This window comes from Gymnogyps californianus, chromosome 3 (genome assembly GCF_018139145.2).
Source record: "Gymnogyps californianus isolate 813 chromosome 3, ASM1813914v2, whole genome shotgun sequence".
In the NCBI taxonomy this organism is placed as follows: Eukaryota; Metazoa; Chordata; class Aves; order Accipitriformes; family Cathartidae; genus Gymnogyps; species Gymnogyps californianus.
This window is the reverse complement of record NC_059473.1, coordinates 43978253-44006124: the sequence shown is the minus strand read 5'-3', so window position 1 is coordinate 44006124 and position 27872 is coordinate 43978253. Positions and strand designations below refer to the sequence as shown.

The 27872-nt window shown below is 39.0% G+C and overlaps 2 protein-coding genes across 3 annotated transcripts in view; both read right to left on the bottom strand.

Moving 5' to 3' along the window:
- Positions 1-1743: 1743 nt before the first annotated feature.
- On the bottom strand, positions 1744-16995 carry GNG4 (G protein subunit gamma 4). 2 transcript variants are annotated; one of them, XM_050894380.1, is made up of 3 exons: positions 16957-16995; positions 9566-9671; positions 1744-2499 (listed from the first exon to the last, which is right to left on the bottom strand). In XM_050894380.1, the coding sequence occupies exons 2-3, from the start codon at positions 9659-9661 to the stop codon at positions 2371-2373; spliced, it is 225 nt and encodes a 74-aa protein (XP_050750337.1). In that variant the 5' UTR covers positions 9662-9671; positions 16957-16995; the 3' UTR covers positions 1744-2370. The 2 variants fall into 2 exon arrangements, with proteins under 2 accessions (XP_050750337.1, XP_050750336.1); XM_050894379.1 differs by lacking the exon at positions 16957-16995 and adding an exon at positions 16213-16316.
- A 2134-nt stretch (positions 16996-19129) lies between these two features.
- LYST (lysosomal trafficking regulator) overlaps positions 19130-27872 on the bottom strand; it is a 71563-nt gene continuing 62820 nt past the window's right edge. The window contains exons 48-52 of the mRNA XM_050893305.1: positions 25128-25267; positions 24732-24829; positions 22944-23100; positions 22660-22731; positions 19130-21279 (exon numbers count right to left, since the gene is read on the bottom strand). Coding sequence (XP_050749262.1) covers positions 21141-21279; positions 22660-22731; positions 22944-23100; positions 24732-24829; positions 25128-25267 — 606 coding nt within the window. The 3' untranslated portion in view covers positions 19130-21140. The remainder of the gene's footprint in view (positions 21280-22659; positions 22732-22943; positions 23101-24731; positions 24830-25127; positions 25268-27872) is intronic.

The window sequence follows — 27872 nt, the reverse complement described above, 5'->3', positions numbered from 1 at the left end:
TGGCAATTTTGTTATTTTAGATGGGAATGTTAATGATGAGCCACAAATGCAAGTTGCTACAAAGCCTTTGAGAATAAAGCTGTATGCCCTATATTCCCCTCCCTTGCTGTTCCAGCTAAAACCATACACGCGGAAGGACAAATGAAAATGTTGCCATGGCGATCAGAGCAGTTACCAAATCATGTACAGTGTAGGAAGGATTCCCTAAAGAACCTTATTAAGCATTTTGTTGCTCCTTTTTAACAAATATTTTCAGAAAGCCATTTTTACTTCACTGTCAATAAAATAGCTACTCAGTTAGCTAAAGCCTATTTCTCTACCTCCCAAAATAAAGCTGAACACACCACGCATTAAGAAATATTCTTGTTAAGTTAGGAATGGGAATCTTAAGCTGAAAACTTTGAAATAGGAACCAAGGACAAACCTAGCCAAGACAAGACCTGGTCAAGACATTTGAATGCTTTTCAAAATAGGTACTGTGATGCACCTCTGTGCCTACCAGACTACTGATGTCTTCAGCTGCCAAATTAAAACCCAAACCTTTAAATGAAAGACACGCCAAAAGCCTATTGGTTAGAAGGAATATTGGTTTTTTACAATAATATTACAATAAGTAAATTAACACGGAGGTTCCGTGTTAGGCAGACATGAGCGAGCTGGCCCGCAGCAGAACCACAGTCCAAAGCCACCTGTCTCGTGTGACTAGACCGGTAGCTGAACGCAGCTGGGTGCGGCACATTATCCAAGTTGATTGGCAAAGAAAACAAAACCTGCACAATGCAGACATCTTGTATTTCCACTGCACAAAACAGTACAACAAACGTTGATGGAAACTGCTAGAAATAAGCTGGAGCGGGTATGTGCACTTTGGGCTAATCGCAAACAGTTTCATTCACCAAATTGCCCTTCTTTAGCATCTAAATTCAGCATTTAAGTACATCCCAAGGCCCTCAGTTCCTCAGCTAGTCTTTGCCTTGCAGGTAAGATGCTCACGGAATACAAGTTTGTGCGGAGGAAGCATGCTCCATTATGGGTGGCTGTTCAGAGCCTCGACTCAGTCTGACTAGTGCAGTTCTCCAACGAAATTGCCTCCTGCCTTACGTGTGGGGCTGACCTCACAGGCATTTCCAAGGAGTGACATTTCCAGTATATTGACACACTGTACATATAAAGTACTTCAGTGAGGGAACTCTCCTAATATATCAGACCAGAGAGGAGCTTTCACTTTTTTTTTTTTAAGGAGAAGAATTTAAAAAAAAAAGTCTGTAGTCACAGTTGTTTCCATTAGATGCCTTGATTGAGCTTAATTTTACTTATTGAAGACAGATCAGTCATATTCCATACCTCACTCTTTTCCTCTCGCTGCACTTTAAACAAAGTCAAACCAAAAAACCTGCCAGAACCTCCACAAATTACTTGCTGATAACTCAGCTCATGACTGATCTGTGGCTACAAAATATACAAACTTAGTGCCTGTCAATGGCACAGTGGTCTCGCTGCATATTCTAGAAGAACATTCATTTACCATTACTCTCCATCCCCATAGTCTTGCTCTCATGGGCAAAAGCATGTGCAGAGCTGCTTAGAAAATGTAATGCCCCTCCCTGTACTGATCAGGGCAGAGTTACACCCTCCACTAAGACCCTCAGGAACAGCTGATACACTACAGTTCAGTTTACTTTCTAAAATAATTTAAATCATTATCATTCAAAATAAGATACAAGCAGCCATGTTTTTCTACAGTTTTATTGATGCAGTCCTGGTGTGTAGCTATACATCTTCATTTTGCTTGTAGTTACAACGTTGCTTTACTAAGATTGTTTTTGTAGTCAAGTTTATCACAGTCTTCACAAAACATATTTATAAACACCACTTACTGTATAAGACTGATCATTCCAAACATCGTAAATCACTGGGATTTTTTCCTAAATAGTGCTACTTGAGGAAAGGTCACACTACACTTTTTAGATATAAATTTGTAAAGGCAAATGAATTAAATTCACCTTCCAAAGAAAATAAGAACATTAAAAATAGCTTCAAGAATTGGTATGACTCATTTAGGTCTCAGAAAAATCTATGACTGGCAAAGATATCTACAATTTGATACTGTACTCAATACTTTCATTAAGAGCAAAAGAATCTTTATGAAGAACTGAAATTAAACTTGTACATTGGTCTGAAAGACAAAGATTACCTTGAATTTTTTAGGATTTTTTTTTTATTTTTTTACCAGAAAATGCACTACCTTCTAAAAATATTGTAGTTATAGGCTAACGCATTGATATCTGAAGAAAAAAAAAATGCTAAAACTAAAAGCATGCAACACTGATACCAAATTTTAGCAGAAGACATTTTTAATTGAAAAGTGACTCAAAGGATAGTACAAAAGAGTTTCTTCTCCCTAAAGGGATTTTCAGATGCAGGCACTGGAATAATAAGGGGATCTTCTCCAATATGAGCATCACAATATGCCAATAAATCTGCTGCAGCCTTGGATACCTAATAGAAGAAAAGAGAGAACTACTGTAACACTTAATTCTGAACCAATCTGCATTGCATAAATATTCTTCATATAACATATGATAATGCAGGCTATCATAAAATAGGAGTAGATTGGTTTATCCTTTAAATTACTAGAGACCACAACTGAATTTGCTCTTACTAGGCCTAGTAATCCTTATATACATTTTATCTAACGTAGTGACATGAGATGGTATCAATTTATATGATTCATGTTCAGCTGTTCCTCTCCATCAGAAGGAAGGTCAGGAGCATATACCCATTAAAACATGTATATGTAAATGGCCCGTAAGCAATAGGGATTCTCCTTGAGGTATGTGTTTCTGTAAAGGCTGCCTGCTTCAGCTCTTATTCCCAGTCATTGGTTGTAAGGTTTCCCACAAACGCTCTCTTTACCCTTTTCTCCTCTGGATGCAGAACAAACAAACAAACAGTTCTTTAGGCACATGACCATGGGATTAAAAAGAAATAATAAATCAGGAGCAAAACTTGATCGTCATGTGTCATAGCTCTCATTTAAGCTAAATATTTTTCTTTTCAATGAAGTCAGACTAGTATCTTCTGCTTAGTAAGTTATTTTAAGTAGTACTTTATTCATAGCATTAAACTTAAGCAGTACCTTAACATTTTTTATCTTAATATTTTCGTACTTCTAAAATGAACAATTCTAAAGTCTCCAAATTCAGAACGTTGGTTTATGCTTACTGAAAAGTCCTACAGAAATGTAACAGTGTGTTGGCACACAAGATATTTTGCATGAAATTAAAAATGAAATATTAAACCATTTCAGCTGTAGCTGAAACCTTGTAGCCTTTGCAGCTTCGTGCCATAAGAATATTGGTGACATTAGGCCACTGTGACTCATTTATTTTTTCAAGAATTTAGAATGCACATACGACATATTTTTGTTCTGCTCAGTTAGCAAGATATTTACAACTATCTGTATCTCTTTGCTTTGTTTAATTACTGTGTTTTCAATATTATCATAGTTGAGAAAATGAGATAGGAAGTCTTTACAAAGAAGTCTTTTCTCTGAGCACATGACAGCTTCTTCCAAGTCAAACGCTGAGGTCAGCATGTTTGCACAACTATAGTGAAGAGGAAAAACAAATCAGATTTCTGGTATTCTTCTAGCAGGTGTGTCACCACTGTTAGCTGTAGCTTCCCCACACCCTGCTTGCTTTGGCATAAGTCCAGCCTGTAGTAGGCTTCAGATTAGACCTATGAAGTCAATGGGTGTTGGATCAGGATTCGCATGAAATTTGAATTACCTTCTGGAAGAAAATAACTGACTTTTTTTTTTTTTTTTTTTTTAATGTCCACTAAAACATGCCTTTGTAGAATGCTTAAACCCATAAAGTACCTGTGGTTGGCATCCCAGTATAGACTACCCTGCTAGCAGAGGAAGCAAGGGTGTTTAGGTTACTTAAAATTAGTTTGCCTTTGAACTGGCTGGTAAGACAAAAGGGTGGGCAGAGACACTACATGTGAACAACAGATTGCTGGGCCAACACAACACAGAAGACTGAGCTCTAAACTGAGCAAATCAGCAGAGGTATTCAGAAGGACCAGTGCTTCTCAAAAGAGAAGCAGGTCAAACAAAAATGTGTGGAAAACGACAGACTACAAAGTACAAAGAAAGGATTGTAATTATTTTCAGAAATACTTCAATTAGCTACTTGCTAAGCAATGACAAAAGAATGAGGCTTAGGGTGTGAGGGCACTGTCTAGAATAGAGAGGTAGAACTGTAATGAACAAACAGAAAACTTAGGAATCCTATCGATATTCCCAATTTGCATTTACATTTACTTGTGAATTTTTAAAAAGCAGATTCTCCAAAGAAAGGCACAATGTAGACGGACTATGAAATTCCTATCAAGCCCCAAAAAGATCAAAAGACAGAAAACATACTTTTCTTTGCTAATGACCTATGCTGTACCCAACAAAGTATAAACTAGCATAAAAAGCATCCACTGAAGAGGAGGTTAGTATGTTTCCAGTACTGTTAGGAGGAATGTACCACCACAGCATTTTGGAGAAGTATTTTCAAGTAATGACAATCACCAGTACCTTCATAATTATTTAACACACACATTTTCACTTTCCTATTGTCCTTCAAGCTCAGCTGCGTGTCTCAAATTAAGGCAGTTCTATGCTCTAATTAATTTATTAGCTGGTCCTGAACTCTTGCATTCAAACAGAGCAAGTCCAACTCAGAGCCACAGGTGCCCACAAAAAGCTCAATGACATTTCCAGTGCTATGTCATAATAAATGCTACTGCCATAAAACCTAATGGAGAGCTAGTCTAATTCTCCGGGTCCCAGAGACAGGGTTTATTAAAGATGCCCAGCACATTTCACCTTCAATTATTAAGCTAATGAATAACCTATTTTATTCATGAATCCAACAATCTTTTTAAGTAGACTGACCCTACAGGAGCAGAGAACCAACACTGGACTTCAACAACCGACCTTCCCATAACTATCTTGTTTGTTCCACATATAGATAAGCAACATCAGCCCGAGTACATTGCTTTTCGTTCGATGGAAGAGAAGTACAATTTCAATTATCATTCTTAGAAGGTATAAACCCAGTAATATAATTTTCTAGCTGTTTCCCTACATATTACTGTGCTTTGACATTATATAACAATAAAAAGGATTTTCACTAGCAAAAGCACAACATAAATTTTTGTATCTAACTTGTCCTCTAATGCTGGCAGGAATGCCATGAAGCAGAGCAAGCACTTTCTTCAACGTCACAGTGTTTAAATTACAAATTAGTTTGCTTTTAGACAAACCATAGTACGATTTAGTAGAAAACAAACCTGCAACAAGGAACTGAGGAACATGATCACATTTCAGCACACTGTCACAAACTAAACCTGCACTAGGCCATGTATTTTCATCCTTTAAAAAAAATAAAAGGTTTGGGGAAGAGAAATCCTCCCACTGAGATTACAGTAGTTACACAAGTGAATTATGGCCATTTCTTCACTGAAAGTGGAGTACCTCAGGCTTGCACAGTGGAATAATGACCACTCACCGAGGGGGGTTAATTTAGCTGATCACGTTCCAGGAGCAAAGAAAACATTGGTTCCTGTGGCTGTGAGCAGTGTTGGCAAAGTCAGAACTGTGGCCAAAAAAAGGAGCAAAATACAATGTTGCCTCCAGCAAGTTTCCTGCTCAGTGTTATTATTCAGAACAACAGTGGCGGAAGACCTCTGTATTGAGCATCGCATTAAGGCTACAGCAGAGACGGCTGCTTTAGCATATGTCAGCATGCAGAGGCTGCCCAACAGCAAATATTGTGGTTTGTTACTGTACAAAATAATGTGTTGATCATCCTATTTGTGTCATGGAGGAAGTTAAATGAAGGCCACTATCATAGCTTTTACTCACCTTTAGGTTTATTTGTAGCTGAATGCTGCTGGACAGTTTCAGAATAGCTTTTATTAAGAATTAAAATAAACGCATGTAATTTGAATATTTAAATGAAGCTAACACATTTATCATTTCAGCCCTCCTACGCAACACAGCTTAGTCTGCAGATTCAAAGTAATTTATACATATTGCAGAAGTGGCTAAAGAAAAAAAATCAGACTCCAGTTTGATTGATGAATTCTAACAGAATGTTAACATTTCGGTTTTTTTTCATCTTTTAAAGTGCATAGATAAAGGAGATAAAGTATACAGGTATCATGCCAATCTCACATTTTATACAATTATTTTTATTCTGTGTAGTGAAAAATACATCTGGTTGTCAAATTACCAAAAGGATAAAAAAAACAACAAAACACTCAACCCTGACACTTTAAAGAATTAGTCTCTGGAGGACTGTGGAATTTTACCATTATATTTCAGAATAACAGAGGTGATAAAAACAGCCAAAGTTAGAACATAATCCTGTTAGCTGCACTAATAATTACAAGCTTCAATGACAGGGCAAAATGCTGCAATTACTATGTCATCTGTCTTGTCATGGATTGTGATTAATTACCATCCTTGCTACGACACCCACTCTGCTTATCCTTTACATCTAAAACAAAGAGATTCACACACATTTATCGGCAATCCCACTGCTTATCTCCCAACACTATTCAGAACCAGTTAGGAATATTTTCTACCTTCTTAAAAAAAAAGAAAATGGAATAATAACTGATACACCAAGATTCTTAAATGTCAGAGCACTCCTTCTTGCTTTTCCGCTTGCAAAGAGAAGATTAAATAGTGCTTTATTCTGGGGACAACTCTGATAAAGCACCAATATTATCTTTGCTTTCTCAACTTTACTGCTAGCATCTTTGGAAGATGCATTATTCTACTAGTCATGAGGCCATTGTTTCTCTGATTTCATTTGACGTTTCCCAGCTTGGAATCTGCACCTCCTGCTTTCTACTTACTTCTCCATTATAATTCTAGCTGTTCCTTCTGCAGGGAAGTAAGGCAGGTTCAATTTACGATCCTTCTGGGATTCTTATAGTTTACAAAAACCCACCATAGTAATACTCCTTCCAACTACCGATTAATACACCAATAACTTCATCCTCCCCTTTTAAGTTGTCCTGTTTCTTTCACACCTCAACAGTGAGTTGCCTTTGTGGAACCTCAAAACACTGCACTGCTTGCTGCTCTGACTGGTTATAGGACTTGATTTTTAAATCACTTGAAAAATCCAGAACACAGCGGGGAATGGGCAACTGTCAACATACTTCTAACTACAAGATTTTAATTGGGCAGACCCAACTCTTGCTGGTTACAGCAGCTACTGTGCATGGAAAACAAAGCGCCTCTGTAGTAGAAAAATCAGCTGGAACTTCTGATTTCCCTAGTCAATAACGCAGGCACTTTTTCATGTTAACAATGTGGTCTTGTCTATTATGGGAATAACCACTTGGCTATAGCTACTTGCAAAACAGTGTTTAATTAAATTATTTGGAAAGCACTGATCTTTTGTAAAATGTCTAACTAGTTTAAGCGGACGCAAAACATCAGAAAAAAGGAAGTAAGTTTATTTCTCTGCATTTACAGTTATGATCTGAGAACTCAAAATCTCCTGTTGAAACCACTGGAAAGTCTCTTGGTAAAAATTGGCCATACTGGAACACATACTTAACTGTTTCAAGACTAAAAGCCAAAGCATTATCTTGAGGGAATAAAAAGCCAACCAACCTCTTCTCACAATCCTTCATATACTTGTTCAAAGAAATTCTAGAAATCAAGACATAAACGTTTTGCAAATTGTATTTGGTTTATATTAGTATAGGAACCCTCAGAATACTGAAACACATCAGATTTTCTTTGCTGCCTTTTTGGTCCCAAGCTGTTTCGAAAGGTGAAATAATTGCACTTTCATGCTATCTGTTTTTCAGGTCTGCCACACTTGCTAATAACTGTGTTCTTCTTAATTAAACTAACCATAAAAATAACCTATGTCTTTCTTACATATGTAATTAAGAATGTTACACATCTAACTAATGAAGCTATCTCCATAACTGAGCTAATGATGTGGTATGTGAAAGTTACCACTGATTATATAAAAGCAAGTTTAAGACAATCTACTAAGTATCAACAATTTCAAATTCCAGTAAACTGGGCCATATTTTTCCAACGCTTTCCTCTGCCACTCACACACACACGTTCCTTCTTGTCAGTTCTGTTGTTCGTGCAGCTGCAATATGACCTGAATCAGGGGAGTAACCCCATTGAACACTGAAAAGGCAGACCTTCCCTTACTGAAGGAAATAGAAATACCTGTCCCTGTGAACAGGCATCTATTATGTGATGAATTTGTCAAGACACTATACAAGATAGAAACCATAGTTTTGCAAATTCAATGGTCTTACAAGACATTGCTAAAAACTGCAACAAAATGGAGCAACTGAAATTTCTATTTTCATATAAGCAAGATCGACTACTCATGTGAATTGCACTAATATTTCTGAATTATAAATACTATCTTTCTAATTAGTGAGTTTATGATCTGATACTATTTTAAAATCATAATTATATACTATTGCCCCCATGCTGACTACATGCAGAATTTCAGCCCACAGGATGGATGGACAAACAGACTGCGTTAAGACTACATGAAGAATTTAATGTAAAACATTTCTGAAGTGTCTTACTGAGTTTGTAACCTCAGTTACAAACAGTTAGAGTTTGTAACAACTCAGTAACAGTTGTTTGCAGAAAAACTGATTATTTAAATGCATTCATTTTTCTAGTCTTTCCATCTCTAAACTCTTCTTACTTGTAGAGGCTGGATTTTTCATCCAAATAATTACTCCCTATTTTCAGAGGCAGATAGAGCACAAAAGAGATGAGCATTGCTTTCTTAAAACTTTCTATGACATTATTAGTTTTTAGGTCCTTGATTTATTCACAAAATTTTAGCCTAGTGGAAGGCAGAATGACAGGCAAGAATAATCCACAGGCTTTTCTGGTTAAAATGTTGAGAACCTCTGTTTAATAGTGCCTTTAGTTAAAATATTTAATCCGCATACATTTAGAGGCATGATAAAACCAAATCCTCACATACAACAGGCTATCAAGTGTGAAGAATCATAACTGAACATTGCAATCATACATATTTTTTGTGCAATGATGTCTGTGCTAAAACAAAACAAAGCAAAGCAATTCAGCTTGTCTCATCATTATTCAAAAGTATTGCAATATCTTAAAGACTTATTCCAGTTCTTAAAGGAGAAGAACCAAGAAACCTGAGCTGCACTTATATTCAGCTACAGGTGACAAAGAAGAGCACCTGTGCATCTGCCAGCTGATTTTAAATATTTCACAAAATACCACTTTTGACAGATGTAAAAGGCACTCATACAGAAGCAGACTAGAAGCCAGTCTTTGGGAATTGCTTCACTAGAACCAAGCAATTAGTACGTAACTAATTCACAGTACTGAATATTGTTTTATAGCTCAACACAGATTTTTGATTTCAGCTGATCGAGCCTTTCTGCAATATTAAAGGGAGGCTGTACCACAAACTAGTGAACGAATTCAAAATATCAACAATAAATCTAAGTTTACCTTCATCCTATCCATGTATGCTTCCATTTTTAATTGCTCCACAGCTTTCCTGGCTTGAGATATATTGGTTGTACTGTTTGACACTAGTTCCTTCATTTTGTTTTTCCTAGAAGAGACAAAGTTGAGACAATTTAAAAATACAAATTTTAAAAAGACAATTTAAAAAGACAAATACAGCCATCAGTGAGAGGACAGTCATCTGACATCTAACCAATCCTCGCCCACCACATTGACACTGCCAGGCTGTAGGTCACAAATACAAACCAGACATCATGTATTTCTGTTCTCTTGTTCAACAGCACCTTATTGCGTTACTTATTTGCGTCCTCCATTGCCAGTATTCAATCTGAATTCTGCAAACAACACACAAACGCAGAGTACATGGCCATTATTTCAGAGTAGAAATGGTTGCCCTGGTTCAGACTGCCAACGCAGAACAGCTGTTCACAAACAGACCTTGCAGCCATTACACAGTTTGGCTCCATACCCCAGTTACACCTAGTAACATGAAAACAAGTTCAGAAATGTGCGCATTGGAAATGAATGCCACACTGCTCTCACCAAGCATCAGAAAGAGAGAAATTTTAAGACAGAGAATGAGTCAAAATTCTGACTATAGATTTAAGGAGTTTAGAAATGAATTAACAGATTAAGAAGAAATAATGCAGTGGTTTCCAACTTTTTGCTTACACATCCCCAGTGAAGTCTAAAGATGACTAAAAACCAGTACAGTACAGGAATGCATTACTTTTGAAGAGATCTGCAGCTCTTCGGAAGGGACATCTAATTAAGGTATGTCAGCATTTGGTTTTCTTGTATTGCTACTCCCTGAGGGCTTGAGAGTAAGTCAACTTATTATCATGCAGTCCTCAGCATTGTTACCAGATTAGTCAAGATGACTACACTCAAATCTTGAATAAACTTACAACGTATATGCCCTAGGTGGTCTGCATGTTAGGAGACCTCGTGCTGACACCATTATGCAGCGCTGGTCCAGCACAAGTAACAGTTACTATTTTGAAGTCATTGGAAGTTGGGCTAAGCCCACATGGAAAGAAAGATAAGATAGGATACAGACGACCTAGGCAGGTCCTGGACTAGTTATACCACCTAGGTATAGGTTATACCTAGGTATAGGTTATACTACCTAGATAAGACTAGGTGCTGATCAGCCAAAACACTCGCCTATGGTCCTGTCTATGCGGTATGCCACAAGTGCCACCTGAAGCAAGATTAGTCTAGCACCGAGTGTTAGAAACCAATACAAAGTTAGGCAATGCAAAGGACATAGGGTGTGAGAAGCAGATGGGACGCAGGAGAAAATACACAAAAGGAGACATTTTGTATTGCTGTCAAAAGAGTTTTAGGCTCAGGTCTTTCAAAATGAATACTTCCAGCTTATTTCTGGACAAGAAGTGAACACCCAGAACTACTACACAAATTTCCCTTCTTGAACCTCAACAGCTTACCTGATCCAATCACTGGGGTATAAGATACAAACAGGAAATTAAGTAGGACACAGGAAATGCTATTGTAAAAAAAATTGTACATACAATGTCTTAAGCATGTTAGAGTCAATAGAAGTACACGATCCAGAGCACAAAAAGAATGGGGGAATAATTTTTTAACTGCTTTGATTTCGCAAAACACAGATGTTCAAAGACAAGGCAAAGATAGCTATTTCTTTCTCCTTTCTAAAATCGGTAACCTGTGCTGTAAAATGGGATGGTGGAATACAAATACAATGGTGAACCATGCTCAACACTAATTTGAGAAGCAAAACAATCTTTTTCAGCACTTGTATAAGTCTAGGCAGGGGAAATGCTACCTTAAAATATATTAATTGTGCCAAATAAAGCAAGAGCTTTAATATATGCCAAGACCAAGAACAGGTTTTCTGTACACGTGTGTGTCATTTGAATGGAACACAAGTTTCCCCCTTGCATGTACTGTGACAAACTAAAATCGTGTCAGAACACAGTAGGCTGTTGGGGTTTTTTGTCTTGGTCTTTGTTTACAATCTTTTAACTTATGTTCCTCACAAAGCACAGGATTAAATACATGTGGAGGAGCTGGCTTTCCATAAAATGCTATGTACGGTACAAAAACCCACGACCAACCAACAGCCTCCAAACAATTTTCAGATGTGTTTTGACTTGCAGTGGACATGTGGAAAGGATACGAGACATTCACAAGAGCAGGAGGTTCTGAATTACAGCTCATCTCTGGACTTTTTGTTCAACTCAACTGCCTAGCTTTTAAGTCTTGACCTATCCATAAAGATAAGAACAAACACATTATCTTTGTGTACAAAATGATACCCCCACAAGTATGAATCATTTAAATTTTATCATCTCCACAGCTTGACTACTAATGAGCAGAGCCAAAAAAGTCAAAGCTAAATGAAGTCACAGAGCCATTTCTACATTTGCCACAGCCCAAGTCCAGAGGCAAATTAGAAACTTAGAATAATACATTTAAATTAAACTGAATTAAGCAACTGAAACTCCATGAACACTCCAGAGAATTCCAGATCTCCCAAGCTCTTCTGGCAATTCATTCACGCAAACCATAAAAGTTATAAACATTAGAGCTAGACAATTTGAACCACCACTGGCTGCATTGAAGTTGGTGAGAACACTGTTTTTAGTATTTCCAGCTAGTTTTTAAGTATCTACTGAATAAGAGATTGAGTTAAGACCATAATGGAATTTTGAAAAGGCTATTAGGCACAAAAATGCTTTAAAAAATCCAAATCATGTTTCCAAAACAATGCCATAAAAATAATATGTCCTTACCTATATTCTGAAACAGCAAATGGGGAAAAATATAAAAAAGAAAATATGTATCTTCTCTGGCAAACTATTTCACAATATCAGAAAACAATCAGAATAAGAGGCTTCATAAAAAGAACTTTAAAAAAGAAAAAAGTCTGGCACTAGGTGTTTCAGCCACTGGAGAAAATATCCACTTATCCCAAGTAAGAGGCTTGTTTATACTTTAAAGCACAAACATTTGTTCTGTTCCAAATCCTGCTCCTACCCCGGCCTTTACACGCACTTAAATATTTAACTACCGTATTTCTAGAAGTGCTTAGCGTCCATTTAAGTATCTAATCTCTTTTTTTCATACAGACAGTTCTGGTTCCAGAACTTTATAAGAGGGATTTCTCCTGTTTCACATTTCACTTACCAAGCTACATATACCACTGCCTTCTCTTGCTCTCTGCAAATACAGTACGTATTTGGGCATCAATTAAGGCCCTATTACATACAAAGTGATGTTGACAATGAGAATTGTACTCACTTTCAAACCAGGCTGCGATGAACTGGTCCTCTTTGCAGACAAAGCTTTGGCTGAGACCTGGTTCTGCTCTCCTTAGGACCTGTGATATTCTTTAATAACCTTAAGCTTTATTTAAGCATTTTCTTTAATGAAATAATATTGTTGCTTAGAAATAAAGCTCTGGAGAGAAAAGAAATTTTAACAAGACAGTCTATTACACACCCTCTCCCTGAACAACCATCCCCTGGAATGTGAGGAAGCCTCCTCCTTCAAACACCCTCTCATGGGATCTCTCTCAGTGTTTCCTTTGAAGCTGCAGCCTGACAAACGGTTCCGACGATCTCTCCTAAGACAGCTCCTTTTAAACAGTCAAGTATTCTCAAGGCCTTTAGACCGCCGGGAAGGCACAACTAGCTTTGTATTGTATCTGGGGGGCAGCCTACAGGATCACAGAATCATAGAATCATACAACGGTTTGGGTTGGAAGGGACCTCTATAGGTCATCTACTCCAACTCCCCTGTAACGAACAGCGACATCTTCAACTAGATCAGGTTGCTCAGAGCCCCGTCCAGCCTGACCTTGAACGTTTCCAGGGATGGAGCATCTACCACCCCTCCGGGCAACCCGTTCCACCACCCTCATTGTAAAAAATTTCTTCCTTATATCTAGTCTAAATCTACCCTCTTTTAGTTTAAAACCATTACCCCTTGTCCTATCGCAACAGGCCCTACTAAAAAGTTTGTCCCCATCTTTCTTATAGACGCCCTTTAAGTACTGAAAAGCCGCAGTAAGGTCTCCCCAGAGCCTTCTCTTCTCCAGGCTGAACAACCCCAGCTCTCTCAGCCTTTCTTCATAGGAGAGGTGCTCCAGCCCTCTGATCGTTTTCGCGGCCCTCCTCTGGACCCGCTCCAACAGATCCATGCCTTGCCTGTGCTGAGGACTCCAGAGCTGGATGCAGTACTCCAGGTGGGGTCTCACCAGCACAGAGTAGAGGGGCAGAATCACCTCCCTCGACCTGCTGGCCACACTTCTTTTGATGCTCAAAAGGAATAACTTCTCCCCATCTTTTAAATTACCTAAAAAGCCTTGAACCGGAAATTACTCAGCTGGGTTCGTTAATGTTCATTCCTGGTTGTTTTTCCAGCAGCCCCCTATTAAGTTAGATCGATACACATGTACACAGGTCCTGATAATCACCGTAGTTACAGTAACTATGTTAGTGATCAGAATACATGCAGTCTACATGTTACTGATGCATGCCAGCGGACCTAGATTGTACAGGAGCTCATTTATCCAGTGTATTAGGCAGCGCACTGAGCTCATTAACCTAGGCTCTGTGACTCTTTTCTTTAAGGGGAATGCTCATCGTGTTAACAAAGTATAGCAACAGCAGCTACACGGCCTTTTTCAGCCAAGTAGTTTCTGCTGACTGGCACACCATACTAGTCAGCCGTTTCCTAAAGCATTGCTCCTGAAAGCTGTGTAGTGACAGCCTCCTAGCCAGCTGAATTTTCTGGGGTTTTGGGGTTTTTTACCTCACAGGAACTTCATCCTTTTTCTGGGTGCAGTTAACTCATTTGTGCCAAAGATTTCAGTCTCCAGGGCTCATAAAAATGCTCGTGAAGAGCAACTTTTCTTTATTTGCTTTTAGAATAGATTAGATGGTACCCAACAGCACTTCAAAGGCCAACTTATCTTATGATAACCCAGGGAGTTGCATAAATATTTGCAGGTACAGCTTGACCTTGCATAGGGGTAAGGAGTGCAACCTACATTTACTGAACTTTATAAATTCTCATTAGTAAAATACAGAAAAAGTCTGAAAATTTGAGTAACACAGAAGCAAAATATAATTTTCAAGCTCTTTAGTACGGATTTCTACAAGCAATGGGGATGAAAAGCTGCACTGCAATTTTCCCCCCACTTCCAAGTACAACCTTAAATCGCCATACCAAAAGAGTGACCTGTAGAATTCAATCGAAAAAGCCCTAAACCCAATTTTTGCTTTCTATTTTCTTTCAGCAGTCTAAAGTGATAGACCTGAAACTACTAGACTAGAGAACCTGGGGTTCACGACTCTGAAGAACACCTTCCACACAAGCTCTGTACTTCTTGGACCACACAGAGCAATATGAAAGTTAACCCAAGCACACAACTAAGTCCCAGTGACATCAGCGGGAATCATCCGTGAATAATGACCTGTAAATCACATTCTAAATTGTGGAAAGATCCCCGCATTTCATTATCCACTTGCAAACACACCAAGAATATAAACAGCAAAATTTATAGCCTCACAGCTGTTTGATGCCAAAATGGCATATCAAAGGAATTTCAGGGGAAAAAGGGAAAAAAAAAAGGGAAAAAGGGAAAAAGGGAAAAAGGGAAAAAGGGAAAAAGGGAAAAAGGGAAAAAGGGAAAAAGGGAAAAAGGGAAAAAGGGAAAAAGGGAAAAAGGGAAAAAGGGAAAAAGGGAAAAAGTTCTACAGTTGCTATTTAGGTAAGAGAAACTTAAGAAATACCCCTGCACAAAGAGCGCTAGCTATCTGAGCTAGCATCACTGTCCACACGACAGAGGCAATTTCCCCTTCATCTGCAGGGCACAAAGGGATAGGAACAACTGCCCCTGCTATCTCAGTTCTTACTCCAAGATTTACTGCACCTGATATAGCTCTCTAAACAGAGAGGAAGGCTAAGGAATCCGCTTGCTTTCTCTATCCCATGGCTGTATGAAGAAATAATAGAAAATTACTACAATTTCATACTCCATCCACTAAGGAGAGGCTTAGCAGTACAAGCAGAAATGTTTAGATTAAAGGCAAGGCTATTGTTCATGGTAAGGAGAGAATATAATTTTCATTCCATAAATATGGTGACTTCAAAAATAACTGCTGATCATGTAACTGCAAAACAGCCAAACTTCAACAGCTCAGTTTTTGTCTAACGTAGGTACTATACCCAGTCCAACTGTCAAGTTCCAAAAATTCCTGCCACCACGCCCAAATCTCTTATCCAAAAGTATCACCTCGCTTCTCAACATTTAAAAATCTAACGAAACAATGGCTGAACTAATGTGACATTTCACAAGGACAATGTTTTTATGCAATGCATTTATCATCAACACACATTTTATGTGCACATACAGTCCAGCAAACCACCAGAGATCCAGAAAGTCTGAGACAGAAAGATGAGACCTACCTACTATTTTACCTCTTCGGCTAACTTTAAAAGATAGTTGTGACCTTTTAAAGAAATATATAGGGAAGTTTGGTTATTCCACTTAAATCCTATTTAAAATGTATTTGAACTGAATTGTAACATATAAAACAGAGAAAACACCTCTGAGAAGCTTGGCACTTTATTACCTGCAGGACAGAAACGTTTTTCAAGTTGTTATTCCGAGTTTTCTGTCTCACTGCGCTACCTTAATCGTTTTGCTGTGCAGCATTTTACAGCACCGCACATTAATAATTACCACCAGCAGCAGCTGGGCAGTAAGATTTATTCCTCCATCAGTGCGAACCAGTCAGCAGGAAAAGCAGCCACTTTCTTGCGTCTTCACACCACCCAGCTGAAGGAAGAGGAATAAGCACGCCGGGCAGAGACCCAGATCACCGCCCGCGGGAAGGGGTACCTGGGGTCAAAGCAGGTTTTCCGGAAAAGGACGATCCCCCCCCCGAAGACAACAACGGCAAAACCCAAAGCCCGAGCCTCACTTCTGCGGATAATCGGGTAACTCCACAACGCGCGGCCACCGGCGGCTGAGAGCGGCGTTGTTTACCAACAGCCGACGGGACCAACCGGGCTGCCGGGCGGAGCGGCGCAGCCGGCGGCGGAGCGCGGGTCGCGCCCCGGGCGAGCGGAGGCAGCCGCGGGTTTCCCAGGACACCACAGCCGTCGCGGCCAGGCAGAAACCTCCGCGTGGAAGCGCCGCTACCTACCAGCCCGCCCGCCCGGCCACCGCCACGGCCACGGCCGCCCCGCCCTACCCTGCGGCGTGCGCTCACGCCGCCCGTTCAACCGCCCTCATCCCGCCTCGCCCCACCCTGCACCTTCTCCTGCCTCCCGCGCAGCAGCGGGATCTCGCCCGGCGCCGCCGGGGCACTCACCGTGCGGGAGCGGCGGCAGGCAGACGGGGAGGGAGACTGCTGGCAGCCCAGCTCGGCGCCCGGCGGCGGCACATGGCGCGGCCGGCGCTGACGGGCGGGGCGGGGCGGCCGCGACCAACGGCTGCCACCGCCCTCGCGCCTCCCGCGGCGCGGCCCCCGCCCCTCGACCGAGGCGGCGACCGCGCTAGCGGCCCTCCGCGCGCCGCCGTTAACGGCCCGCGGCTGTCAGCCGCCCGGAGAGCACAGAGCGGGGAACCGGCCCCGGCCGTGAGTGAAATTGAGGCGCGGGCACAGCTCCGCACCCCGCGCCGTCCTGTCCCGCCTTCGAGCTTTACCTTCCTCCGTTCCGGGCAGCGGCACCTGCAACAGCGTGCTGGCGAGCGCTCGTCTCCTTTTTACTGCTGCAGCCGTCTACTTCCCCCATTCCAGCAGACACTAGGGATCAAACAGTCATCCAGGTATTTCTAAAACATCGAACAGGCAAAGCCTGTACGACACAGGGTTTTTGGGTAAGAGCCCATACTGCCTGTCCCTTCCTCATGCCGAACAAAGGAAGGACGAAGTAAAAAAAAAAAAAAAAAAAAAAAAGCCCACTGTGAAGAAAGGAACCACTGTGGCAAAGGGGCCACTAAGACTCACCTTGTCCAGGCTAGTACATCAGAATAAAACAATTCAGCTTTATAGATTGGGTTTTATATACTTCCCCACTACAAATTTGAGAGTCAACCATAAAGGTCAGCAGCAGTTAAAGTGCCAATTAATGTTTTTAACTGAAAAATTTGTCTGCCCCAATAATTAACATGTTGGCAGGAGTACCATCACCGCAATCTCATTTATTTTGCTCTCCCCTAAGGTGGCTGTTCCCTCTGGAGAGACATACATTTGTCACCCTTTTCCCTTACCCTGCTGTCAGCACTTTTTCTCATTCCATCTTAGCAGAGCAGAAGCATTTCCAAGTCACATTATTTTCTATATGAAAGAGAACATGGAAGAGCCCCGTTTTTAACGGTGCTTTAGAGGAAGGCTGCCTCTTCAAAGACTGAGTCAATGGCTTTTAGGGTGGTGGCTTGGGAGAAGGAAATGCAGCAGGAAGAACGTAAACATTACTGATATAAATAGGTAAGTTCATAAGCTTACCTTAACTAGAGTTCCAGAAACTGATCGGAAACTTAGCTGGCCCATGCTGCTGCTGTTTCATTCACATGTAATTGCATCATTGTTCTACAAAAGGCTCTATTTACCAGACAAAAGATTTACATGCCATTAGACAAACCACATGCTAGATGGTTCAAATAATCAGACAGTTGTCACTGATTTACACAATATTTTTACAACTGGATTCTAACAATTTTATTCTTTAAGCTAAAATATAAGGGGGGAAAGGGCTGTTTTAAAATGTATTTTTGTCATATTGTATAGATATGTTTTTTTTAATCTGCAAACTCATACATTCCACCACAACCAGGAGTCTCCTACCAGAGTTGGCCTATAGGCTTGGAATGCAACACCTGCAACAGCTAGCATTTCTATTCCTTGCATCTACATGAACTAGCCCCTAGTGAGGCTTATATGGGCTTTATTCAATTCCGTTAGAGAATCTGGATTTTTTTAATTTTCTCTGGGAATGCAAGTGGTATCAGATAGATAGGCCTTGCCACATGAACCTCTCCCAAACCCTGGCTTCCAACAGGAAGAGCCTTGCAGCCTCTGTCAGATGCCTCCCAGAGACCCCAGTCTCCCCATCTCCACCCAGCACCTTTTTCTTCCTTCCCTCAGAGAATCCAGAGAGGAATTGCTTTTCTGCCTTTCCTTAGCTCAGTCAGGTTTTCAGGGAAGAGGCAGCTGGGAGGAAGGGGAATGTCTCCGCTTCAAGAGCCGTCACTTCATGCGAATTGTAGTCACACAATCCTATGGGAAGGAAGGATACATGCACACACATGCAAAGTGATACGCCTAGGGTTTCCCACTTCCGATCTTACACCCCGCCATTCAGTTTATGGACTACATCATGTAGTCCATAAACAGAACTTCCCCACTTCATGATTTTTAAAATATGAGAGACATGAGAACAAGCAGAAATTGATCTGGAGCAAGGTGTGCAAGATCCCTAAAAGAAGAGAGGTAGAACTAAGCCAAAAACATGTTTCTAATCATCTCAAATGATTTGGTACAAAGATCTGTTTATTACCCAACAATGTGACAGTGTATATACAAAGACAGTGTGGAATGTGACATTTACAGGAAATTTCAGTACATCATGCACAGATACTATTGCAATGTTATTTTAATAGTTCCAGAATGTTAAGCTGAATAAATATTCCTTGCTTCAAAAAACCATTTTTACTTTTACATAAAAATATATAATATTGCACTCTTTACAAGGCCAGCAATTTTGCATATTGATTTGTAACAATATTCTGTTGTATTGTTGCAACAAGTGGAATTCTACTTTATAAAAATAAGCCTTTGTGAGCAACACCCCAAACCAGGGAGCACAAAAGCACCCCAAAACCACAATATTTGTATTTTTTCTCTTAAACAAAGCACATCACTTCAACATGAGCCAGGAAGCTTTTCAGTCTGTATTTGGACCTTACGTTAACATTTAGACAGTGAAAAACATGACTAAAGCCATCCCATATAATGCTGCTACAATATAGGCAGTTTAAAATTCCATTCATACAGTATGTAGCCACTTGCTTAATTGAACCAGAGATCAGCCTTTGTGTCGTGGACTATGAGAATATTTTTCGTAAGTTTTTCCGGTTTGAAAAGTTCTTCAATCAGGAAGTTGCAAGAATTTCTGAAGACTGTTTGGAATTTTCAAAAGAAGTGTAAAAATTTCTTGTGTGTATGTCATCTTCATCACAACTTGACAATTTCATATACAGTGTTTTGAAGGCAGATGAACCTTAAACATGAGAAGACACAGCAGTTCATCTGTATGGCAACAGCAGAACATGTCAAGGATGAAAAAGCAAAGCAATTTAGAGAAAAATGTAACCACATCGACCTGCGTAGCATTCTTGTTTTACCATTTGCATGACTAGTAGGCACTCATTCATGGTGTCAGATTTAGAGGTCTTCAAATCCATCAACTGAAATGTTAATTTTTGATCTGGCCTAAGAATTCAAATTTGTTAAGCCTTTCACAATGGAGGCTTTTTCCCCCCCCTCAAAAAAGAGCACCTAGGAATAAATAACATATTTGCACAGTGTATCTGTGTAAACTCTTCCAAATCATCTGATGCCTATGAACATTGACTATTCAAGCAGTTAGATTCAAACATTTTACAGTGTACTGAACTTCAATGACATTAGAACAGGAGCACATCTGTGCCGCCTTTAACACCTTTTCGCTCTGGAAGATAAGCTGTGTGTGTATATAATATATATTCTGCAACAGAATTGCAATAGCTAGGTGTTACAAAGTTAGGGAGTTAACACTACATTGAAAAACAAAACCAAAATGTGATCTAACTATTGCTTCACGATGCCATGAGGTGTCTGCCCATCACTAAGACAAATATTTTATTTTTGCCTGTTGTAAAGACTCTTAGACTAACAGAGAAGACAGCAAAAATTACAAATATAAAGATAACAGAAATCCAATTTTTAGCATTACAATACCATAAGGTGGTGCAAAAAGCACCTACTAACTTCTTTGCTTCTCAAAAAAAGCAATTTTAAGTGGTCTTGGATTTTTAAGTTTTGGGTTGCTTATCCCAGAGCTAACTATACCACGCTCAATCAATCAGATATACGTATGCTGACATTTTAATAGATATTTACAGAACTTTACGCTGCCGATATTTTACAACATAAGAGGGGGAATAAGCATTATCAATCAATTTTTTTAAATACTTCTGTCCAAGAAGTGATTTAAAAAAATGCTATTATGTTTTATATTGCAGCATTTTGACTTGTATGTTAGAGCATTTATGAGTCACTTTGCTGGTATTGGAGTATATGACCAGAGCTTCCTGGTGACCTGGATATGCTTCAAGTTTGTGCATGCACATATGCAATTTTACAACCACCTTAGACTGCTCTTTTTTAAAAAAATCTATTCAGTCATTCTAGAGACATTCAAACTACTTCAAAATCCAGTTAAATAAGAGATTCTATAATCTATTTTGGATTTAAAGTGCATCAGAAACATGAATTAGCAGCAAAAATAGTCATCACCCAGCTGCATAGCTGCTAAGGAATGAAAAGAACATGGGTAACTTCAAGCGCTGCTGGTCCTTGCGACACCAAGCTATAACATTTCCATCGCTATTAGCTGTGAACAAGTGATGACCATCACAGGAAAATGTAAGGCTGAAAAACAAGAAGACAATCTATTTTTATATCAGATTTAGTTATTTAAAATGCTAGAAGACATTAAAACCCCGTAACAGTATAGCCAACAAAGATTAGCTCTCAGGGGAGACCCAGTGAGTACATTAACATAGTAATATGTTTGCATATACCTGCTTATTCATTTTTGTAACCAAACAGGCTGAACTACAGCTTTGTCCAGCACTTCAACATGCCATGCAGTTTAGTACTCATTTCCTTGCAGTGTCAAAGAAAAGGGTAGGATCAGAGCAGCATCCTACTCTCTCCCTGGGCTACCCCTTCTACTCCTGAAAGGAAAGCTTTTCAGCAACAGAACTCAGTGCTCCCTGAACTTGCTTGCTGACAAAGGCAGAAACTAAATCCATCAGATTTCATGGCACAGCACAGGACTTTTGTTCAGCCGGGTATTTCTTCAGCTGTAACGGTAGTAAAGCCCTTCAGTCATGCCACGGGTAATGTTAGAGAGCATGAAGGTCAGCATCCATTTTCTGTCTCATTTTAGCAGGAATTTTTAAATTATTCAATAGCTACTAAATCATTATCAACAAGCTTTGTGAAATATGCTTCTTAAAGGAGGTAACAGAAAGACAATAACTGCTATCAGACAATGTTTTTCATTTCTAAAAAGTGGCGATTAGTGGTTTGGGTTTTAAATATTTCAGCAATGGTCAAAACAAAATTTTTCAGAGTGATTTGTTACTATGCTAACATTAAGATGATAACATTTTGGCATAACTAAGACCTCTGCGCAGACTACTGTACCACTGGGGATATCAAAGACTCAATCTTTTGACTGTGTTCTGAAAACACTTTGGCATGAGAATATTTCTGCCTCTATAAATCATCAAGGGGACTCAGAGAAAATTACACAAGCACTCCAAAATGGCAGCTTCCAGGTCCCCCTGAGTTTCCTTTATTCCCTTCTCCACCGTTTCCCTCCAGCATCAGCAAAAAAAATGGTCAGGGAAAATGCAGTGTTTTCATTTATTTCTGAGGGAGGAAAAACTCTGAGTCTGACAAAGTTAAGATTATCTCATGATTTTTACACAGATTCTGGGAAAAAATATTAAACTTAAGAATACGAAGAGTAGTTATTGTTCAGTTCTCAAGGGAATCCTGCTAATTTCTATCTGCCAGCAGCAGAACCTAGTTATTACTGTCATTACAAATACAGTACACTTGTGCTCATTTTGCTTTCATGAATAATTAGTAGGATTGCATTGCTCTCTTTAGACATGGGTGTTTATCTCCTGTTCGCATGTCAAATCCACGTTCAACACTCAAGGCTATTTTGTTGTGGTTTTGTTTTCTTTTTCCAAAGAGAAAAATCCATTTACTGTATACTTAAAATCTTTTTACCTTACAATAGGTTTGGCTGACTTCGAAAATGTAATTTCTCGTACTGGCTTCAAGTCCCATGTACTCCACAGTCTGAAAGAACGAGTAATTTTTCTTCACATTTAATGTCACAAATATTTCAGGGATAAACATAACCTATTTAGCAACTACTAAGATTGGAAACTGAACAACAGCTTGTCCACCTTCTTTAAAGCCAAATATCAGCATGATGTTTGGCTACATGCTCTCAAACTGTGAGCCGAAGTTATAAAGCATTTTAATAAATAAAAGTTTCAAATGCTTACCTTACAACTCCATTTTCAAGCCCCCCTGCAATCACGTTGACAGACACTCCTTCAGGCTGGTTAGAGAAAGCAACAGAGCAAATACTTTCCCTGCAGTGTACATGTCCCACGAGATCACCATTAACTGTCCAAAGTCTCAAATCACTACCCCCTCCAACTGCAACAGAACATAGCATGGGAGTATTAAAAAATAAAGCTAGACCACAGCTAGGTCTATGCAACAGAATCTTTAAGTGTTAAAGAATTCAACTTCTTGAAAGATTGGAAGGTTTAAATGACTCAGAGTGATGTGTGCTACAGTAAACAATTACCTCTTCCCTCCTTCTGTGACAGGGAGCATGCAAACCACCAAGCCACTGCAGTCATTTAGAAGACATCATTTCATATTTATGGAACATTGTACTTACAAAATGCTATATGAATTTACTTTTAATGACAAATTTTCATGTACTAACAGGGAAGCACTAAGAGAGAATTCATACTATCTACTTTAAACAGCTTGTTCTTGTATCCTGGCTTGCATTTTAAGTAAAATACTTAAAAGTAGCAAGCACAGTTCTCTTACCTGGTTATCTGGGATTATTTGATTCTATCAAAGAACTAATAACCCAGCTACTGCTTTGTCTTAAAAGGCATTGAAACTCATGTCCCTTGCCAATTAAAGAAGAATACAGCTTTTCCAGAAAAAAAAAAATGGTTTGTGAGCTACAGAAATGGAGTTGAAAGTCTCTATGTCAGTTTAAAACCTAAATATTAGGTTTCTGAAACTGCCAGAAAAATTTTCTCTTGTCCTTTAATACTACAGACTGTGCTATTTTGCTCCCCAACCCCCTGCCCTGATTTGGAACAGTATTAGTTTCAGTTCAGTCTATGGAGGACTCCATAGACTTCAGTCTATGGAGCCACTAAGAAAAGGTAGCTAAAAGATACTTCAGTATGTAAGACCTATCTTACTCAAGGCAAAAGAGAAAGAAAATTGGCTCAAAAAGCAAGAATTGGGTCAATAACTGTCTTCTAACAATATGGATAAACAAAGTTAAGCTCTCTTCCTTCTTATTTTGTACCTCCTTGGATCAATGGAACAATATTCTGTCATTTAGATGGAGCCTACTCCGCCCCCCCGTCTCAAGTTAACACAATACACGCAGGTATCCTTATAAACACCAAAATGGTGTGAGGACTCTGACTTGGCCCTGCTTTACTGATAGACAGTCTTGTAGCACACAGTCAACCTTCAAGTCAATGAGCATCCTGATTTATGAAATACTCAAAAACCCACTGCTCAGATAGGTCTTAATGCTCTCGTCCAGGAACAGTACTATGTGGAAAACAAGATATTACAAAAACATCCTTTAAAATAAGATGGGGGAGGATCTATGTTTGCTTCTGCGAATATGAAAGCATTTAGTGACAGAGTGAACAACAAAAATTCCGTTGCTCTGTAATACACTGTACTCCCCTGAAGAACTGTACCTTTGGCAACAAATCTCTGTTAAAATGAAAGCAGCCAACTTCACAAAATTTAGGTCTCCCAGGAATCTGTTGAAATTTCAAGTCTTTTTATAAGAGATCAAGTTATTACCTTTTCTATCTCTACATTTTACTCAAACACCTGTCTAAACATTTCTGGAGAAATTTATATGTTACTATGTTAAAAAAAAAGAGCACTCCTATTTGACCAAATGCATCCTCAGATGATTAACACACGCTCAGTAACTAATTTAATAGCAAGTCTCATGATTTATTTGGTCTGCAAGTCAAAACAGCTTTCTCGACTGCCAAATATACCTGAATCACAAACTGTTGCAATATCACCAGTTGTTTCGCTAGCTGAAACTGCGGTCACAGGACTCTTGTGTCCAGCCAGACTCTGGACATAGCACAGCCTGAAGAAAATAAAGAGAACAAGCTTAAAGTTCAGACTCAAACACAGAAAAGGTTATTTGAGGAAAATATTTAAGAGTTATATTAATTTCAATCAACATTTTTACACGATGATGGTATTTTTCATATTCATTCTAGAATTTCAGCACCCTTCATGGGAAAAAACAGTAAGAGTTTGACTTCACATTAAGATATACACGGAACAAATTCGGTTAACGTTAAAAGGGTAAAGATACCCAAAAGTTGGAAAACAGGTATTTAAAAGAAAGCCATTGGAAAAAGTTACATATATACTTGTACCTGTTCAAATCCCATATGATGCAGGTTCCATCTTTGCTGACGCTTATCATTATACTGTATGGTTTGCACACAAACAAGCTTGTTATTTCTGCTGTGTGACCATACAGATGGACTTGCGACTCCATTTCTATCTCTGAAGGCTGAAAAACAGCAAGATAAAACATGAACTCTCATGAAAAGGAAAATTAATGTCTTTTTTCTGAAAAGGATAAGCCTAGGGACAAGTTTAATTCTTAGATTTCAAAAAATAGTTCCCAGTGCTTTTCATGTCATCAGTTTAGCAATGTTGTTAATGCTTTATTATGTTTAATGCTTTATAATGTGATAAGCCATACATATAATTAACGTTCAGCTTTTTGCTTCCAGTGCTTTAGGCTAAGCAAACATTTTGATGTGGTCCAATGAATCGAAATGAAGAACTATTGTACTACTTTCTCAATTACACACCTTGAAATCAGCTGATGTGTTTTCTGCAAGACTGCTATTTCCACATGACAACAAAATGACAGTCCTCTATTTTAGCATCTAGAGGAAGCACTTGGAAACATAGAAAGAAAACCCAGCTCAGCAGTTATGACTGTGTTCAGTAAATTACTGGGAATTCCTCAAGTTGGTGCCAAGTCCTTCAGTGATACCAAGTTGGAAAAATATGCAGGAAGTCAAGTTTAAATACAGAAACTGCTAGATAAAAATTAAAGCAGCAAATTTAACCCCAAATAACACTTCTTATTCAATTTATATCATTTGAAATGATTCAGACTTTCTGAAAAATGGCTAAGTTGAAGGAGCTGCTTAATCAGAATACTAATGCTTTAATTAAGACACTTGCTGTATAGAGATTAGAATAATCTTTGTAAAAGAAAGGAACATTTTTCTGCTTGTGTCCTCACATGTGTCAGAGCACATTGTCTGCTTTTTTGTATGAGGGTACAGGATGCATATAGTAGGTCTACAAAAAGCTTGAAAGTAAAAACTGACAAGATAAAGATATACATATGCTTAACTCTTAGTTTGTAGAAAAATTTACATGTCTTTCTGCACTAAAAGGGACAATGTAATCTATGTAATAATGCAAAAGTCAATACACTTTTTGACAACAGGAAGACCAGCTATTTTGCTCTTGCTACTGAGCATCTCATCCAAGTAAGACACACTTATGAAAGCATTCAGTTGTCATTCTCAGAACAGTGTGGTATCTCACATATGCAGATCCTTCTTTAATCCTTGCTCAGTTTAGAGAAAAAAATTATACCAATTTTTTCTATAACAGCAGCAATCAAGACTTCTGATTTTCTGAAGAAAAACTGATTTTGATAACCTTTTTACTGTCCTCCTCCCATCTCCTTTAAGTGTTTGCTGTTGATCTGCATTTCAACACTTGAACTGAAAGCAGGATTCACCTTTAGCAGCTTCTCTCTATAGTACTAACAGCAATGGTTTACTGATTCTTCACTGGGTTATTGTAATAATATTGTAATGAGACAAGCTGCAATTTTAGCACCAACTGTATTAAGGTCTAATAAATTATGAAATAATTACCTCATGCCTAAAACACCATCCACTGTTTACTTCCGACTTGCTTTTAGATGACAACCACTAAAACAGTATTTAGATGTGGAAAAACATGCAGGTATGTATCTACCTTTAAATAGCAGTTCTTTCTGCTGGTTACCCCAAATGATTGCCTACAGCACTTGAGTGGAGAACTTAAATGATCACTGCCCAGTTTTACTCAAACAGATCATTAAAGTGCTCTCTTTCTGGCTGAGGTTTTCATGAAGGTATGACTTATTGTCAAGATAGATCACAGTTTCAAAGTAGTACTTCATTAGTTTTTTGACCATCTTAAACAAAGGCTAGGAAAAACAGAGCACCTGAAGTACAACATGGAGGTATTTTTGAATTCTGACAGCATGCCTTTGAATTCCCATATCCAATTAACAACACGGTATCTGTTTTATGCCTATGCATTGAATTTACATAAATGTGAAACAGGGCAAAATATTCGTGTTTCAAGTACTGCATTATAACAGACTGTTCACTTTATCACTGAACTGCTGACAAGATGCATACAGAACAGATGCTAGGAAACACATTTGCATTCCCTGCAGCCCTGACTTGGGTAACTGACTCAACAACAGGAGCTACAGAATTGGCACAAGGTCAGTCTGCCCGGGGCATGTAAAACTGTCAGCACTGAGAAATTCAGCAAAGATGGTCTCAAAGACAACACCTGTGCAGCTGAACAAAAATCACTTGTTTCTAGGAAATGCAGGGAACTTAAGAATCATAACCCCACCACTAGAGTTTCTTTTTAGAATTACAGAAGGCAAGTATATTGAATTTCTATTTTAGTACCTCAATTTTAACTGGAATCCAAGTCTCAGTACAGGTTATTTACAAGTTCACTATTCTGGTGAGCAGTTAAGGTGCCTGACTTAAGATCCAACTGACTGAAGCTTGCAGGCTGCAAGCTCTACTTCATTTTTTAAACTGAGTGCTGCTGAGCTCAGGAAGTCTGAGTGGCAGATCACCACAAACTGGAAGAAAGCCAAGGAAGAAATCACTGCATATTTGTGCTCTTCCCAGTCTAAGCATCTGCCGTTTGCCACTGTTGAAAACAGGAAACTGGGTAGGCATAGCAGATCATACCAAGGTTCCCTCTAGCCCATGCTAATGGAGTGATTCAAGAGCATCAAGGAGTACAATACCTGTATCTGCATCAAGCTAAATTTGAGAAATCAG